The following is a 16,454-nucleotide window of genomic DNA, read 5'->3' as shown; positions in this document are numbered from 1 at the left end:
TTTGGTTTACCAATGATGGACTCACTCCATTTATCCTCTTCTGCTTGTCGAATGATTGCATTTCTTACATTAATGGCTAAAAGATCTATTTTGTTGAATTGGAAAGAAATTAATCCTCCTACCGTACTTCATTGGTTTTCTCAAACTATGTTATGTCTAAATTTAGAAAAAATTAGAAGTGTTGTATTTGATACTTCTATTAAATTTGAAAAGATATGGAGACCATTTATTCAATATTTTCATATGATGTAATATGACCCTGTTCCAAGCCTATTTGTTTTTCCAGTTTCGATTTTATATATGTTGAGAGGATCGGAGTTGACGACACTGATGATTTTGTATTTTTGTGAGATATTATAAACAGCCCTTTTTTCCCCATTTTTTCTTTTTCTCTTTTTTCTTTTTCGTTTTTTTCCTTATTAGTTATTAGATTAGTTTTTTTTTGCATTTTTTTTTTCTTTTTCTTTTTTCTGTTTTTTTAAATATATATTATGATATACCTAGGTTTGCCTTGTTTATTTGTTACTTGTATCGTCCATGATTTGGGAATACTCATTTATACTGTAACCATTGCTTATGTATTCTTTCATGTTCAGTTGGAATGTGTATGTTTGTAATCCCATTATCTATGTGTCAATTTTATTTTGTTGATATTAATAATAATAATAAAAAGATTGAAAAAGAAAGAAATCTGTGGAGTGGTTGAACAATGAGTTTTAATGACTTCAACCTAACTGTATGTAAATTTCTGACTTCAACTGCATATCCCATTAACTGCCTCATATTGCTTATACTTTCTAACCTAATTTATAGAGAATTACAATGCACAGATTAAATCACATTTAGCACCCTCCATTACCACATTATTAAGCATTGGTACTGATGTTGCTAAAACTTGGAGAAAGCTGAAGCAGACAAAAATATTGCATACTCCCAAGTCACAGTCCACACCTCAGTCTGATCAGATCATTCACTGGAGAGAAAGTATGAGAACAGTGATACGTGTGATTCATAACAGGCTTTGGGGGAATGCAATAACACTGACTCTTACACAGCTGACAGTAGAATCAAGTCTAAGTCAAAGCAGAAAGCATTGTCATATACACAACTATACTTCAGCACATTTACAATGAAAAACATTTGCAGCAACATCATAGGCAGAAAACATTGGATATCCAACATTCACATGAAAACTGAAACATAAATTATACCATATAACCATATAACCATATAACAATCACAGCACGGAAACAGGCCATTCCGGCCCTCCTAGTCCGTGCCGAACTCTTAATCTCACCTAGTCCCACCTACCCGCACTCAGCCCATAACCCTCCACTCCTTTCCTATCCATATACCTATCCAATTTTACCTTAAATGACACAACTGATCTGGCCTCTACTACTTCTACAGGAAGCTCATTCCACACAGCTATCACTCTCTGAGTAAAGAAATACCCCCTCGTGTTTCCCTTAAACTTTTGCCCCCTAACTCTCAAATCATGTCCTCTCGTTTGAATCTCCCCTACTCTCAATGGAAACAGCCTATTCACGTCAACTCTATCTATCCCTCTCAACATTTTAAATACCTCGATCAAATCCCCCCTCAACCTTCTACGCTCCAATGAATAGAGACCTAACTTGTTCAACCTTTCTCTGTAACTTAAGTGCTGAAACCCTGGTAACATCCTAGTAAATCGTCTCTGCACTCTCTCTAATTTATTGATATCTTTCCTATAATTCGGTGACCAGAACTGTACACAATATTCCAAATTTGGCCTTACCAATGCCTTGTACAATTTTAACATTACATCCCAACTTCTGTACTCAATGCTCTGATTTATAAAGGCCAGCGTTCCAAAAGCCTTCTTCACCACCCTATCTACATGAGACTCCACCTTCAGGGAACTATGCACTGTTATTCCTAGATCTCTCTGTTCCACTGCATTCCTCAATGCCCTACCATTTACCCTGTATGTTCTATTTGGATTATTCCTGCCAAAATGTAGAACCTCACACTTCTCAGCATTAAACTCCATCTGCCAACGTTCAGCCCATTCTTCTAACCGGCATAAATCTCCCTGCAAGCTTTGAAAACCCACCTCATTATCCACAACACCTCCTACCTTAGTATCATCAGCATACTTACTAATCCAATTTACCACCCCATCATCCAGATCATTTATGTATATTACAAACAACATTGGGCCCAAAACAGATCCCTGAGGCACCCCGCTAGTCACCGGCCTCCATCCCGATAAACAATTATCCACCACTACTCTCTGGCATCTCCCATCTAGCCACTGTTGAATCCATTTTATTACTCCAGCATTAATACCTAACGACTGAACCTTCTTAACTAACCTTCCATGTGGAACTTTGTCAAAGGCCTTGCTGAAGTCCATATAGACTACATCCACTGCCTTACCCTCGTCAACATTCCTCGTAACTACTTCAAAAAATTCAATAAGGTTTGTCAAACATGACCTTCCACGCACAAATCCATGCTGGCTACTCCTAATCAGATCCTGTCTATCCAGATAATTATAAATACTATCTCTAAGAATACTTTCCATTAATTTACCCACCACTGATGTCAAACTGACAGGTCTATAATTGCCAGGCTTACTTCTAGAACCCTTTTTAAACAATGGAACCACATGAGCAATACGCCAATCCTCCGGCACAATCCCTGTTTCTAATGACATCTGAAAGATCTCCGTCAGAGCTCCTGCTATCTCTACACAAACTTCCCTCAAGGTCCTGGGGAATATCCGGTCAGGACCCGGAGATTTATCCACTTTTAAATTTCTTAAAAGCGCCAGTACTTCCACCTCTTTAATTGTCATAGGTTCCATAACTTCCTTACTTGTTTCCCACACCTTACACCATTCGATATCCTTCTCCTTAGTGAATACCGAAGAGAAGAAATCGTTCAAAATCTCTCCCATCTCCCTCGGCTCCACACATAGCTGACCACCCTGATTCTCTAAGGGACCAATTTTATCCCTCACTATCCTCTTGCTTTTAATATAACTGTAGAAGCCTTTCGGATTTACTTCCACCTTATTTGCCAAACCAAACTCGTAACTTCTTTTAGCTTTTCTAATCTCTTTCTTAAGTTTCCTTTTACATTCTTTATATTCCTCGAGCAATTCCTTTACTCCATGCTGCCTATATCTATTGTAGACATCCCTCTTTTTTCGAACCAAGTTTCTAATATCCCTTGAAAACCATGGCGCTTTCAAACCTTTAACCTTTCCTTTCAACCGAACAGGAACATAAAGATTCTGTACCCTCATAATTTCACCCTTAAATGACCTCCATTTCTCTATTACATCCTTCCCATAAAACAACTTGACCCATTCCACTCTCTCTAAATCCCTGCGCATCTCCTCAAAGTTAGCCTTTCTCCAATCAAAAATCTCAACTCTAGGTCCAGTCCTGTCCTTCTCCATAATTATATTGAAGCTAATGCTATTGTGATCACTGGACCCGAAGTGCTCCCCAACACATACATCTGTCAGCTGACCTATCGCATTCCCTAACAGGAGATCCAACACTGCCCCATCTCTAGTCGGTACTTCTATGTATTGTTGCAAAAAGCTATCCTGCACACATTTCACAAACTCTAAACCATCCAGCCCTTTTACAGAATGAGCTTCCCAATCTATGTGTGGAAAATTAAAATCTCCCACAATCACCACCTTGTGTTTACTACAAATATCTGCTATCTCCTTACACATTTGCTCTTCCAACTCACGCTCCCCATTAGGTGGCCTATAATACACTCCTATCAGTGTTACTACACCTTTCCCATTCCTCAATTCCACCCAAATAGCCTCCCTAGAGGAGCTCTGTAATCTATCCTTCCAAAGCACCGCCATAAGATTTTCTCGGACAAGCAATGCAACACCTCCTCCTCTGGCCCCTCCTACTCTATCACACCTGAAGCAACTAAATCCAGGAATATTTAGTTGCCAATCACACCCTTCCTGCAACCATGTTTCACTAATAGCTACAACATCATAATTCCAGGTATCAATCCACACTTTAAGCTCATCCACCTTTCTTACAATGCTCCTAGCATTAAAATAGATACATTTAAGATACTCTCCACCTCCTCCTCTCTTTTCATCCCTAGCAATGCATTCAAATCTATTATCCTTTTCTTTCTTCTCCCCTACAACTTCGGGCTGAGCGCATCCCTCCTCCATCACCTGCCTGTCCTCCCTCACACACGGTCTACTTACTTGCTCTACTGGTGAACTAACCTCCTCTCCCATAGTTTCCTCAAATTGATTTCCGCCCCCCCATCTTACTAGTTTAATGCACTACCTTTTGAAGATGTCCTCAATGGTGGGAAAGGTTGTGCCTGTGGTGGAGGTAGGTAAGTCTACAACCCTCTACAGCCTCTTTCTATTCTATACCAGCCTCCATACCAGATGTTGATGCAACCAGTCAGGATACTCTCCTCCGTACATTTGTGGAAACTTGCTGAAGTCTTTGGTGACATACCAGATCTCCTCAAACCTCCACTGAAGTATAGCCACCGGCGTGCCTTCTTTATGATTGCATCAATGTGTTGGGCCCAGGAGATGCTGTCGCCCAGGAACTTGAAGCTGCTCACCCTTTCCACCGCTGACCCCTCATTGAGGGAGGCTGGTTTCCACAATCTGCGGGGCTATATCAACAACTCCGCAGTTTCTTGTGGCCATGAGTGGGGCAGTTGCCAAACCAAGCTGTATGGGATAGTTTCTATGGCACATTAATAAAAATTGGTAAGGGTTAACGGGGACATGTCAAATCACTTTAGTATCCTAAGGAAGTAGAAGCATCAGTGAGCTTTGCTAGCCATGGATTCCACATGGTTCATCCAGGACAGGCTGTTGATGATATTCACTCCTAGGAACTTGAGGCTCTCAACCTGATGTAGACAGGATATACACCACCACCACCCTCCTGAAGTCAATGACCAGCTCCTTGTTTTGCTAACATGGAGAGAAAGGTTGCTGTTATGACACTATGCTACTAAGCTCTCGGTCTCCTTCCTGTACTCCAATTCATTGTTATTTGAAATACAGCTCACAACAATGATAGCATCTGAAAACTTGTGGCTGAAGTCAGAGTCAAATCTAACTGTGCAGTCATGTGTGCACAGGGAGTAGAGTAGGGAGCTGAGACACAAACTTGAAGAGAACCAGTGTTTAGAATCACTGTGGCTGAGGTGTTGCTATCTGTCCTTACTGATTGTGGTCTGTTGGCCAGGTATACGTCTAGGGGAAGAACTCCAGCCACTCTCCAACCCCACCTCCCGTATATGCAGGTGCTGTGGAAAACAAGTTAATGCAGCGACGCACACACAATATCAAACTCACACCAGATACCGTTATAGAATATACGTTAAAGATTTTACTAGAACTAAAAGGTTACTAACAATACAGTATATATGAAGGAAAATAAAATAAAATAAAAGGCGCCAAAACTTAAAAGAGTTCAGTCAGTTTAGTGCATATTGTTGGAGCTCAACCATCGAACCACTCGACCCCTCGTCGCTTTCCACCGACCTCCACGTCCTTGCACCTGGGACCACCCTGGTGGTCGACCGAGCAGTGTCGCACACATCCACCTTCCTTGGCGTCCTCTTCCCGACTCCCTGAAAAGACTGCAAAAACCCCCCAGCTCCCAGACTCACAAGACAAAATAACATTTCCCCATTGGTTAACAAATGAATACAATCCGGATATCAGCAAGTCTAAAGCTAAACAGCTGCGAGAGAAAGCAATTATCATACAAAGAAGCATTCCTACTCTTAACAAAACAAAGAAGCCATTTTGATTAACATACACAGTACATTGTACATTTTTATTTGCAGTTATTTTGTAAATAACACTTCTTTGCATTTCTGGTTAGATGCTAACTGCATTTCATTGGCTTTGTATGTGTACTTGGCACAATGACAATAAAGTTGAATCTAATCTAATCTAACAGGCCTCTTGAAGTACTTTGTGGTCGTGGATTTCAGAATCACTGGGCAAGAGTCATTAAGTTACATTGCCTTGTTTCTCTTAGGTAGCAGGATGATAGCCATCTTCTCGAAGCAGGTGTCAACCACAGACTGAAGTAGGCAAAGGGTAAAAATGTCTGCAAATACCTCCACCAATTAATCTGTACAGGATCTAAGGACATCACCTCGGCAGGCCAGATGCCTTCTGCAAGTTCACTCTCCGGAAGACAGCTCTTATGTCTGCAAAATTGTCTGGGTTCAGGTGATGCACCATCAATAACTCACTCTGAGACGTAAGAAGTGAGGTATCGGCTTTTATTGACTGGAAGAATGAACAACACTACATCCTGGGGAATGAGGCTGGGCATCAGGCCTCAATCGCCTTTATACAGGGGTCTGTGGGCGGAGCCACAGAAGCAGTCAGCAGGGGTCTGTGGGAGGAGCCACAGGAGCAGTCCAGACAGGTATATGTAGTTCACCACATCAGGTGCATTGGAAGCTATCAGGTGGGTGGTGGCAATCCCCTTCTGTTCAAAGTTCCATGTTTATTCCCTTGAACACAGGAGAATAAGAGGATATAAGAGAATAAGGTATACAATATTATGAGAGTATAGGGTGAAAGCATGCAAGCTTTTTCCCTTCACATTGGGCGAGACTAGAACTAGAGGTCTTAGGTTTAGGGTGAAAGTTGAAATATTTCAGCAGAAATGAAGGGAAGCTTTTTCATACAGCAAGTGGTGTGAGTGTGAAATGAGCTTCAAGCAGAAGAGATAAATATGGATTTAATTGTGACAATTATTAGCTTGAATAGTTATACATAGTTTTTTTTACAAGAAATAACACAACCAGAACCTAAAATCATGTTGATTAAAGACCAAGAATCCTCAAATAATTCAGAGAATGTACCTGATCACCATCACATTCAGACTAAGAACATAGTGAATTTGAAAATTGGTTCTTGCAGAGTTGTCTGATCTCTCTCTTTCGCTCTAACAAAATCCACTTTTGATAATGACACATGGTGTTTAGAAGAGTTATAGATGCAAATCACGTTGCAGGTGCTTACTTGTGTGCATTTAGTGAGCCCTTTGCATCACATTAGATTGAACAGCCTATTTACCCATTTGTCAAAGATTGCACTTGAAGAATACCAATACTCTCAAATAAAAAGCAACACAGAACAAAATTCGTGCTGCAACACCTTTAAAACATTCAGTATAATAAACCTCTGTCTCATTACACTCATTACTGCACCCATGCCCATTAAAATTAATGCATAATTATTATGATTGTCACTCACTTATGAGTAGCAATGGCCTCAGTTAATCCATACAAGTTGTGCAGGTTATAATGGGATGATAGATATTGTTTTCCAGTCATACACACCGTGCGGGACCTCAGATATCCCCCAGTTACACCTGCAGCAGACAGACAGACAGCAGTTATTTTCGTAGCAATCTGATTAAATGCTTACATGTATAAAATGTTGCAAAACACCAAACAGATAAATCAACATGTTAAAAAAATGCAGAAAATTTCTCAACAATGGTACAGGCATTTCTGGCAGGAAAGTGTTGAAAGACATTTCCTGTTTTTTGTAATGAAATCACTTCTACCTGGTACATAAGGAGGGTTTTCTAAATTGTTGTCTGGACAGCCATTTATTGCTCCAGTAACAAAGTTGGATGGCTCATTCATATCCTGTGAAAGAAAGAATTCATTTCAGTTTTGCGGCAAATGTAGCCCTGAAGAAAAATGCTGCACACAGTCAAGCCTGGATAGAAACATAGAAACATAGAAAATGGGTGCAGGAGTAGACCATTCGGCCCTTCGAGCCTGCACCGCCATTCAGTATGATCATGGCTGATCATCCAACTCAGAACCCTGTACCTGCTTTCTCTCCATACCCCCTGATCCCTTTAGCCACAAGGGCCATATCTAACTTCCTCTTAAATATAGCCAATGAACTGGCCTCAACTGTTTCCTGTGGCAGAGAATTCCACAGATTCACCACCCTCTGTGTGAAGAAGTTTTTCCTCATCTCAGTCCTAAAAGGCTTCTCCTTTATCCTTAAACTGTGACCCCTCGTTCTGGACTTCCCCAACATCAGAAACAATCTTCCTGCATCTAGCCTGTCCAATCCCTTTAGAATTTTATACGTTTCAATAAGATCCCCCCTCAATCTTCTAAATTCCAGTGAGTATAAGCCTAGTCGATCCAGTCTTTCTTCATATGAAAGTCCTGCCATCCCAGGAATCAATCTGGTGAACCTTCTTTGTACTCCCTCTATGGCAAGAATGTCTTTCCTCAGATTAGGGGACCAAAACTGTACACAATACTCTAGGTGAGGTCTCACCAAGGCCTTGTACAACTGCAGCAGAACCTCCCTGCTCCTGTACTCAAATCCTTTTGCTATGAATGCCAACATACCACTTGCGTTTTTCACCGCCTGCTGTACCTGCATGCCCACCTTCAATGACTGGTGTACAATGATACCCAGGTCTCGTTGCACTTCCCCTTTTCCTAATCGGCCACCATTCAGATAATAATCTGTTTTCCTGTTCTTGCAACCAAAGTGGATAACCTCACATTTATCCACATTAAATTGCATCTGCCATGAATTTGCCCACTCGACTAACCTATCCAAGTCACCTTGCATCCTCTTAGCATCCTCCTCACAGCTAACACCGCCGCCCAGCTTCGTGTCATCCGCAAACTTGGAGATGCTGCATTTAATTCCCTCATCTAAATCATTAATATATATTGTAAACAACTGGGGTCCCAGCACTGAGCCTTGCGGTACCCCACTAGTCACTGCCTGCCATTCTGAAAAGGACCCGTTTACTCCCACTCTTTGCTTCCTATCTGCCAACCAATTCTCTATCCATATCAATAACATACCCCCAATACCGTGTGCTTTAAGTTTGCACACTAATCTCCTGTGTGGGACCTTGTCAAAAGCCTTTTGAAAATCTAAATATACCACATCCACTGGCTCTCCCCATCCACTCTACTAGTTACATCTTCAAAAAATTCTATAAGATTCATCAGACATGATTTTCCTTTCACAAATCCATGCTCACTTTGTCCGATGATTTCACCTCTTTCCAAATGTGCTGTTATCACATCTTTGATAACTGACTCTAGCATTTTCCCCACCACCGATGTCAGACTAACCAGTCTATAATTCCCTGGTTTCTCTCTCCCTCCTTTTTTAAAAAGTGGTGTTACATTAGCCACCCTCCAACTCTCCACCCTTCACCCTCAGGAACTAATCCAGAATCTAAGGAGTTTTGAAAAATTATCACTAATACATCCACTATTTCTTGGGCTACTTCTTAAGCACACTGGGATGCAGACCATCTGGCCCTGGGGATTTATCTGCCTTTAATCCCTTCAATTTACCTAACACCACTTCCCTACTAACATGTATTTCCCTCAGTTCCTCCATTTCACTAGACCCTCGGTCCTCTACTATTTCTGGAAGATTATTTATGTCCTCCTTCGTGAAGACAGAACCAAAGTAGTTATTCAATTGGTCTGCCATGTCCTTGTTCCCTATGATCAATTCACCTGTTTCTGACTGTAAGGGACCTACATTTGTCTTGACCAATCTTTTTCTTTTCACATATCTATAAAAGCTTTTACAGTCAGTTTTTATTTTCCCTGCCAGCTTTCTCTCATAATCTTTTTTCCCTTTCATAATTAAGCCCTTTGTCCTCCTCTGCTGGACTCTGAATTTCTCCCAGTCCTCAGGTGTGCCGCTTTTTCTGGCTAATTTGTATGTTTCTTCTTTGGACTTGATACTATCCCTAATTTCCCTTGTCAGCCACGGGTGCACTACCTTCCCTGGTTTATTCTTTTGCCAAACTGGGATGAACAATTGTTGTAGTTCATCCATGCAATCTTTAAATGCTTGCCATTGCATATCCACCGTCAACCCTTTAAGTATCATTTGACAGTCTATCTTAGCTAATTCACTTCTCATACCTTCAAAGTTACCCTTCTTTAAGTTCAGAACCTTTGTTTCTGAATTAACTATGTCACTCTCCATCTTAATGAAGAATTCCACCATATTATGGTCACTCTTACCCAAGGGGCCTCGCACCACAAGATTGCTAACTAACCCTTCCTCATTGCTCAATACCCAATCTAGAATGGCCTGCTCTCTAGTTGGTTCCTCGACATGTTGGTTCAGAAAACCATCCCGCATACATTCCAAGAAATCCTCTTCCTCAGCACCCTTACCAATTTGGTTCACCCAATCTATATGTAGATTGAAGTCACCCATTATAACTACTGTTCCTTTATTGCACGCATTTCTAATTTCCTGTTTAATGCCATCCCCAACCTCACTACTACTGTTAGGTGGCCTGTACACAACTCCCACCAGCGTTTTCTGCCCCTTAGTGTTATACAGCTCTACCCATATCGATTCCACATCCTCCAGGCTAATGTCCTTCCTTCCTATTGCGTTAATCTCCTCTCTAACCAACAATGCTACCCCACCTCCTTTTCTTTCCTGTCTATCCCTCCTGAATATTGAATATCCCTGGATGTTGAGCTCCCATCCTTGGTCACCCTGGAGCCATGTCTCTGTGATCCCAACTATATCATATTCATTAATAACTATCTGCACATTCAATTCATCCACCTTGTTACGAATGCTCCTCGCATTGACACACAAAGCCTTCAGGCTTGTTTTTACAACACTCTTAGCCCTTATACAATTATGTTGAAAAGTGGCCCTTTTTGCTTTTTGCCCTGGATTTGCCTGCCTGCCACTTTTCACCTTACTACTTTTTGCTTCTACCCTCATTTTACACCATTTTACACATCTTTAAAGAAGATGTTATCTTCTTTAAGATCTTTTAAATAACATGCAGTACATTCTTTTTTAGCAACCTTTTCATGCTTTATTCTCCACCAATAATCTGAACTTCAAATCTACTGGATCCTGAAAACCAAGTTCGTGTTCCTGGGTATATACAATTTCAGGAATAAAGGCAAACTTCTCAATGGAAAACACTTATTTTCCAACTTCTAATCTTAATTGCATTGCATGCACATCACAAAATCATGGTGCTGGGTGGTATTAAAATTTTGATTTGCATTTATGTTCATTCAGAATTTTTTTTTCATCTTGAATGAATGAAATAATTGTATATAATGCTCTGTCTTACTCGAGAACATAGAACAGTACAACACAGAAGCAGGCCCTTACTCTAGATACAGAGCAGTGTAATACAGGAGCAGGCCCTTACTCTAGAACATATATGTCAAACTCAAGGCCTGCGGGCCAAATCCGGCCCGTGGTGGAATTATCTTTGGCCCGCGAGATAATATCTAATTACTATTAAAGCTGGCCCCAGTAATCGAAGCGCCTATGGCGTATGATATGGCTAATGCTGAGTTTATTCAGGTACCAGGTTTTCAGGGTTTTTGGTATTTATTCGGCAGTCTTCTTCATAAGAAACGGAATTTGTAAAGTGAAACACTTTGTAGTTATAGCAGAGACTGAGACACATGAGAGCAAGCTGAAAAAACGGAGGCAACGAAAGCTGCGTTCGCATGCGTCCAACTGATCCGGCCTGCATGAAGCTGCATTTTGCTCAATCCGGCCCGTGACCTAAAATGAGTTTGACACCCCTGCTCTAGAACATACTCTAGGTTCAGAACAGTACAATACAGGAGCAGACCCTTACTCTAGAACATACTCTAGGTTCAGAACAGTACAATACAGGAGCAGACCCTTTCTCTAGAACATACTCTAGGTACAGAACAGTACAGTACAACAGCAGCAGACCCTTACTCTAGAACATACTCTAGATACAGAGCAGTACAGTACAGGAGCAGACCCTTACTCTAGAACATACTCTAGATACAGAACAGTACAATACAGGAGCAGGCCCTTCGGCCCATAATGTGGCGCCAAACCAATTAAATGGCTAACTAATCTCTTCTGCCTACACAATGTCCATATCCTTCCATTTTTCTCACATTCATGTACCTGTCCAAACGTCTCTTAAAAGTTTCTAGTGTGTCTGCCTCTACTACTGCCCCAGGCAGAGCCTCCCTGGCACTCAGCATTCTGTGCAAAAACTTGCTCATCACATCTCCTTTGAAGTTACCCCTTCTCACATTAAAAATAATTTTCATTATGTCTGAGCATGCCTGAATAACAGTGCAGCAAAGACTGTGCGTTAATGAAGTAAGTAGCAGAAAATGATGCCATCTTAAATGCACAAACTTAACCAATGTCCTCACATAAAAATTTATTCAATTTTTTAGTACTGATGTACGAGTATTGTAGATAGTCATACACACATGGAGGCAGAAACTGTCTGACTGAAAATTAACACAATTAGTTCTATTCATGCCCATGTACTGCTCAGTTTGTAAACAGCCTTACTTAATAAAAGCACATTATTTTGTATCACAAACATGAGGAAATCTGCAGATGCTGGAAATTCAAACAACACACACAAAATGCTGGTGGAACGCAGCAGGCCAGGCAGCAACTATAGGAAGAAGTAAGTCGACGTTTTGGGCCGAGACCCTTCGTCCTGACATGCTGTGATATGGTTGTAATACAGAATGAGTGGGGACAGAATCAAGTTCAGTTTTATGTGGAAATGGGTTCCAATGCAGTATATTTAGAGTTAAAAGGATCACTTGAAAAATTATTCTTGAAAATCATGCCACATTATGTCCTGACGAAGGGTCTCGGCCCAAAACGTCGACTGTGCTTATTCCTATAGATGCTGCCTGGCCTGCTGCATTCCACCAGCATTTTGTGTGTGTTGCATTATTTTGTATGTTAATTTTATGTTCAAAAATGTTTGAATAAAGGAATGTATACACAATGTCTTTATTATAACACTTAAATTATAAGTATATTGAATAAGTTATAAAGTAACAATGGCTTTAGCAATTGTCTCATAGAACAAAAAAATCGTAAACTTAGTTTACATACTTACAATCCATAATCCATCAAAAGCCACCCGATCATGAAACTCCTTTATGTTGTCATACCACCAGGCCCCAGTCTCCGGATTTGTAAAATCTGGGAAGGCAGTGAAACCAGGCCAAACCTAAGCAAAGTAATCAAAGCACAATTCTAAAAGACTTACAGAGGTTGGATGCTGAGTCAAATTTAGATCCATACTACACTGATATGATGAGAAGCTGTGATATGGTTGTAATACAGAATGAGTGGGGGCAGAATCAAGTCCAGTTTTATGTAGAAATAGGTTCCAATGCAGCACATTTAGAGTTAAAAGGATCGCTTGAAAAATGATTCTTGAAAATCATGCCACATTATGAAGGCTCACTTTGAATTGCAACCATGACAGAGTAACTTAATCAAACCTTCAAATAATAAGAAATGCACAATGATAATCTGAAGCCCCCAAAAATTAGTTATTCTGTAGTCATTTTATTACAAATGAAATTAGGCTCAGACTTCCTCTTGTGTCTCAAATCCCCAATAAAGGGGAACAGAACTTTTATTAAGTAGGGCTCTCTGTGGTTTCCATGCAACCCGACTGAGCTTTATTAAACAAAAATATAACATTTTCATATGCACATATTCAAGTTAAGAGAAGCTTTATGCAAAATTGTTTACTGAACATCATAAACCTTAGTGATTAATGGGACACATACATGAAGTAGGTAGAATTGCACAATAATAAATAACAGAAATAAAAGTCAATGGAATGACAGATGTATTTGGACACTGGGACTGAATTCATATTGATACCAATTAGTAGACTTAAAGGGGATGGCATAATTTCGGATCAAGATGCTATTCTGAGAGGCATTTAACATCTTATTTGTGAGCCTACAACTTGATATTTTGAGACCAGTTTGTGATATTTTCAGGATCAATATTTCTAAGATTTTTCATTTCTTCGTGTGAAAGACAGTTGGTTCAGTAATGCTGTCAATGTTAGTGAACATTTCGTGAAATGCAAATGGGGAAAAGTAATTAAAAAGACCAGGCAAACTTCTTAATGCAGCACTGACCTTGCCTATTAATAGTTCATCAGTTTCATTTTTTATAAAGACACCTCTCTTTACGCCATCATCAAATGGCTTGTATTCCCCTGCTCCCTGTGAACTGATTGCTGGATCCTAAAGCAGAAAGAAAACAACTGTTTAAAGCACCTCAGGAAAAAGGAATATGAGAATTACTGCAAATACATAGGTAATCACGATAAGGTAAAAAACAAGGTACATTTTTGGCTTATGAAGAAGTCAAATGAGATTATTAGACAAAGGCAACACAGTCTGTAATTTGGCTAAATATGGTTCTATCTTGGACTGTCTTGGTTCACTGTGATGTATGGAGAAATATCTGGTATCCCCATATAGTACTCTACCAAGAGATATCATCTTCAGATGGACTTTCCAAGAGGAAAAAAGTATTTTATCACAACTACATAATGTATTGTGTTCTGAAAAGTCAAGCATTTCTGCAATTTTAAAGAGATCTGCAACTGGCACTTTTTTTAAAATCATGAGTTTGATTTTTAACATTTACCTGAAACAGCTCAAAAATTACCCGAGAAATGAGAAGCTTAAAATTGTCCTCTTCTCTTTTATATTGCATGAAGTATCAACCACATATTTCATTGTGACGTTTATGAATGGTCTTATCAACAGAAAAATGTCTCATTATTGTGAAAACATTAGAGTCACGCTAAGGGAATTTTCTGAACAGTCTACATTGCAACCAATTGTGGCGGAGTGGCCAGAGCCATGATGCAGTTAAAGTTTTTTTTAGATGATACCAATAGAAACCGCAGGCGCTAGAATCTGGAGCAACAAACGTTCTGCTGGAGGAACTCAGCATATGTGGGAGGGAAAGTAATTGTCTCTATTTCGGATTGAAACTCAACATCCCGATGGCTCAAAATGTCGACACCTCCTTCCTCGTCAAGTTGCTGCTCAACTTCCTCCAGAAGGTTGCTTACTGTGCGAGGTGACTTGAATGCTGCAGTGGTACTTACTAGTCACTTGATGGCGTGAATGAGCTACATCCTCTTGAAAGCATTAATGAAGTTTTGGACATGTAATAATGTATCACATACCGCATTAACAAAAATCCATTTTCTCCTCATTAATTTTATTCACCAAGGGCGACAAATTGTCCTTTCCCCCACCCCCAAACTCAAAAGAAAGCTGCGATTTTGTATTGGGAGGTTTCATTTCAGAACCACCTACAATGGGAAAAACTGCTCCGAATCAATATCTCACTGAACATCGACCAACACCTTGTCCCAACATCTGCTTTCTCCCAGCATCCACCATCTTGCAAAATGGAGAAAGCCAGAATACAGGACCTGTTAGCGCAGGGGATGACAAGAAATAAACCTACATACTATAGCCCAGGGAGATACTGCATATGGCTGCTTTATCTTTTAAACATTTGAGAATCAAACCAATGGCATTTTTAATTAGTGGATAATTTGCGTACTGTATTTTTCTTCTTACCACAATCATGACATATTTTAAGCCCTTTTTGTGAAATTCATCCACCATCTCCGGATAGTCACCATAGTACACCAAGTTATAAGTGAAGTCTTTCCTCCAATCCATGTAGTCTATATCATTCCACTGTACATCCTGAATGAAAAATCAAGAAGGAATAGTTTTGTTTCCTGTTAATAATGAATAATATAGAGGTGAGAGATATTCTTACCCTTTGAGCTCACCTCCCTGCTTGTAGGGTTACACCATGAATTCTTGCAATCCACAATAAAGACACATAATTGAATACAATTTCAAAAACGTACCTCTTAAAAGAACGATCTTTGCAAACTGTTGCCCACAATTTATATGCATGGCAAAAATGAAAGCAATTACGTACTGTTAATTCTGCAGATTTAACTTTATTGCCTCTACTCAAAAAAAATCTAATGAATACCATATACCAACCCACCATTAGTTCAAAAGCACCTTTAAGCATCTTTCCTTTGTTTGCTGCAAAAAGCAAAATCTCCCGGTGGCTACACATTTCAATCTGACTTCCCATTCCCATTCCGACACATCTGCTCCTCCACTACCATGATATGGTCAAAATCAAGTTGGAGGAGCAATGCCTCATCTGGGTAGCCTCCAACTTGATGGCATGAACATTGATTTCTCTAACTTCTGGTAATATCTCCCCCCTCCTTCCTCCTCTCTTTTTCCACTCTCCATTCTGGTTACCCTTTCTCGTCTATTCACCTGCCCATCATTTGCCTCTGGTTTCCCTTCTTGTAACCCATTCTTGCACAGTCCACTGCCCTTTCCTATTAGATCCCTTCTTCTTCAACCCTTTGTCTCTTCCATCTATCCCTTCCCATCTTCTTACCTTCTCCCTCACCTGGTCTTACTTATCATCCATCAGTTTGCCTTCCTCCCCTCCCCCACTTTTGCATTCTGGTTTCTACCCCCTTCCTTTC

At 40.2% G+C, this 16,454-nt stretch overlaps 1 protein-coding gene across 2 annotated transcripts in view; it reads right to left on the bottom strand.

Moving 5' to 3' along the window:
* The window catches only part of gaa (alpha glucosidase), a 67,456-nt gene that overhangs the window by 13,919 nt on the left and 37,083 nt on the right, over positions 1 to 16,454 (bottom strand). For both annotated transcript variants that reach the window (XM_073026167.1, XM_073026168.1), the window contains exons 8-12: positions 15,502 to 15,633; positions 14,032 to 14,139; positions 12,984 to 13,097; positions 7,620 to 7,704; positions 7,304 to 7,421 (exon numbers count right to left, since the gene is read on the bottom strand). In XM_073026167.1, coding sequence (XP_072882268.1) covers positions 7,304 to 7,421; positions 7,620 to 7,704; positions 12,984 to 13,097; positions 14,032 to 14,139; positions 15,502 to 15,633 — 557 coding nt within the window. The remainder of the gene's footprint in view (positions 1 to 7,303; positions 7,422 to 7,619; positions 7,705 to 12,983; positions 13,098 to 14,031; positions 14,140 to 15,501; positions 15,634 to 16,454) is intronic.

Source organism: Hemitrygon akajei, chromosome 22 (assembly GCF_048418815.1).
Source record: "Hemitrygon akajei chromosome 22, sHemAka1.3, whole genome shotgun sequence".
Classification (NCBI taxonomy): Eukaryota; Metazoa; Chordata; class Chondrichthyes; order Myliobatiformes; family Dasyatidae; genus Hemitrygon; species Hemitrygon akajei.
The sequence above is the reverse complement of the archived record's forward strand: the minus strand, read 5'-3'. Positions and strand labels throughout refer to the sequence as shown.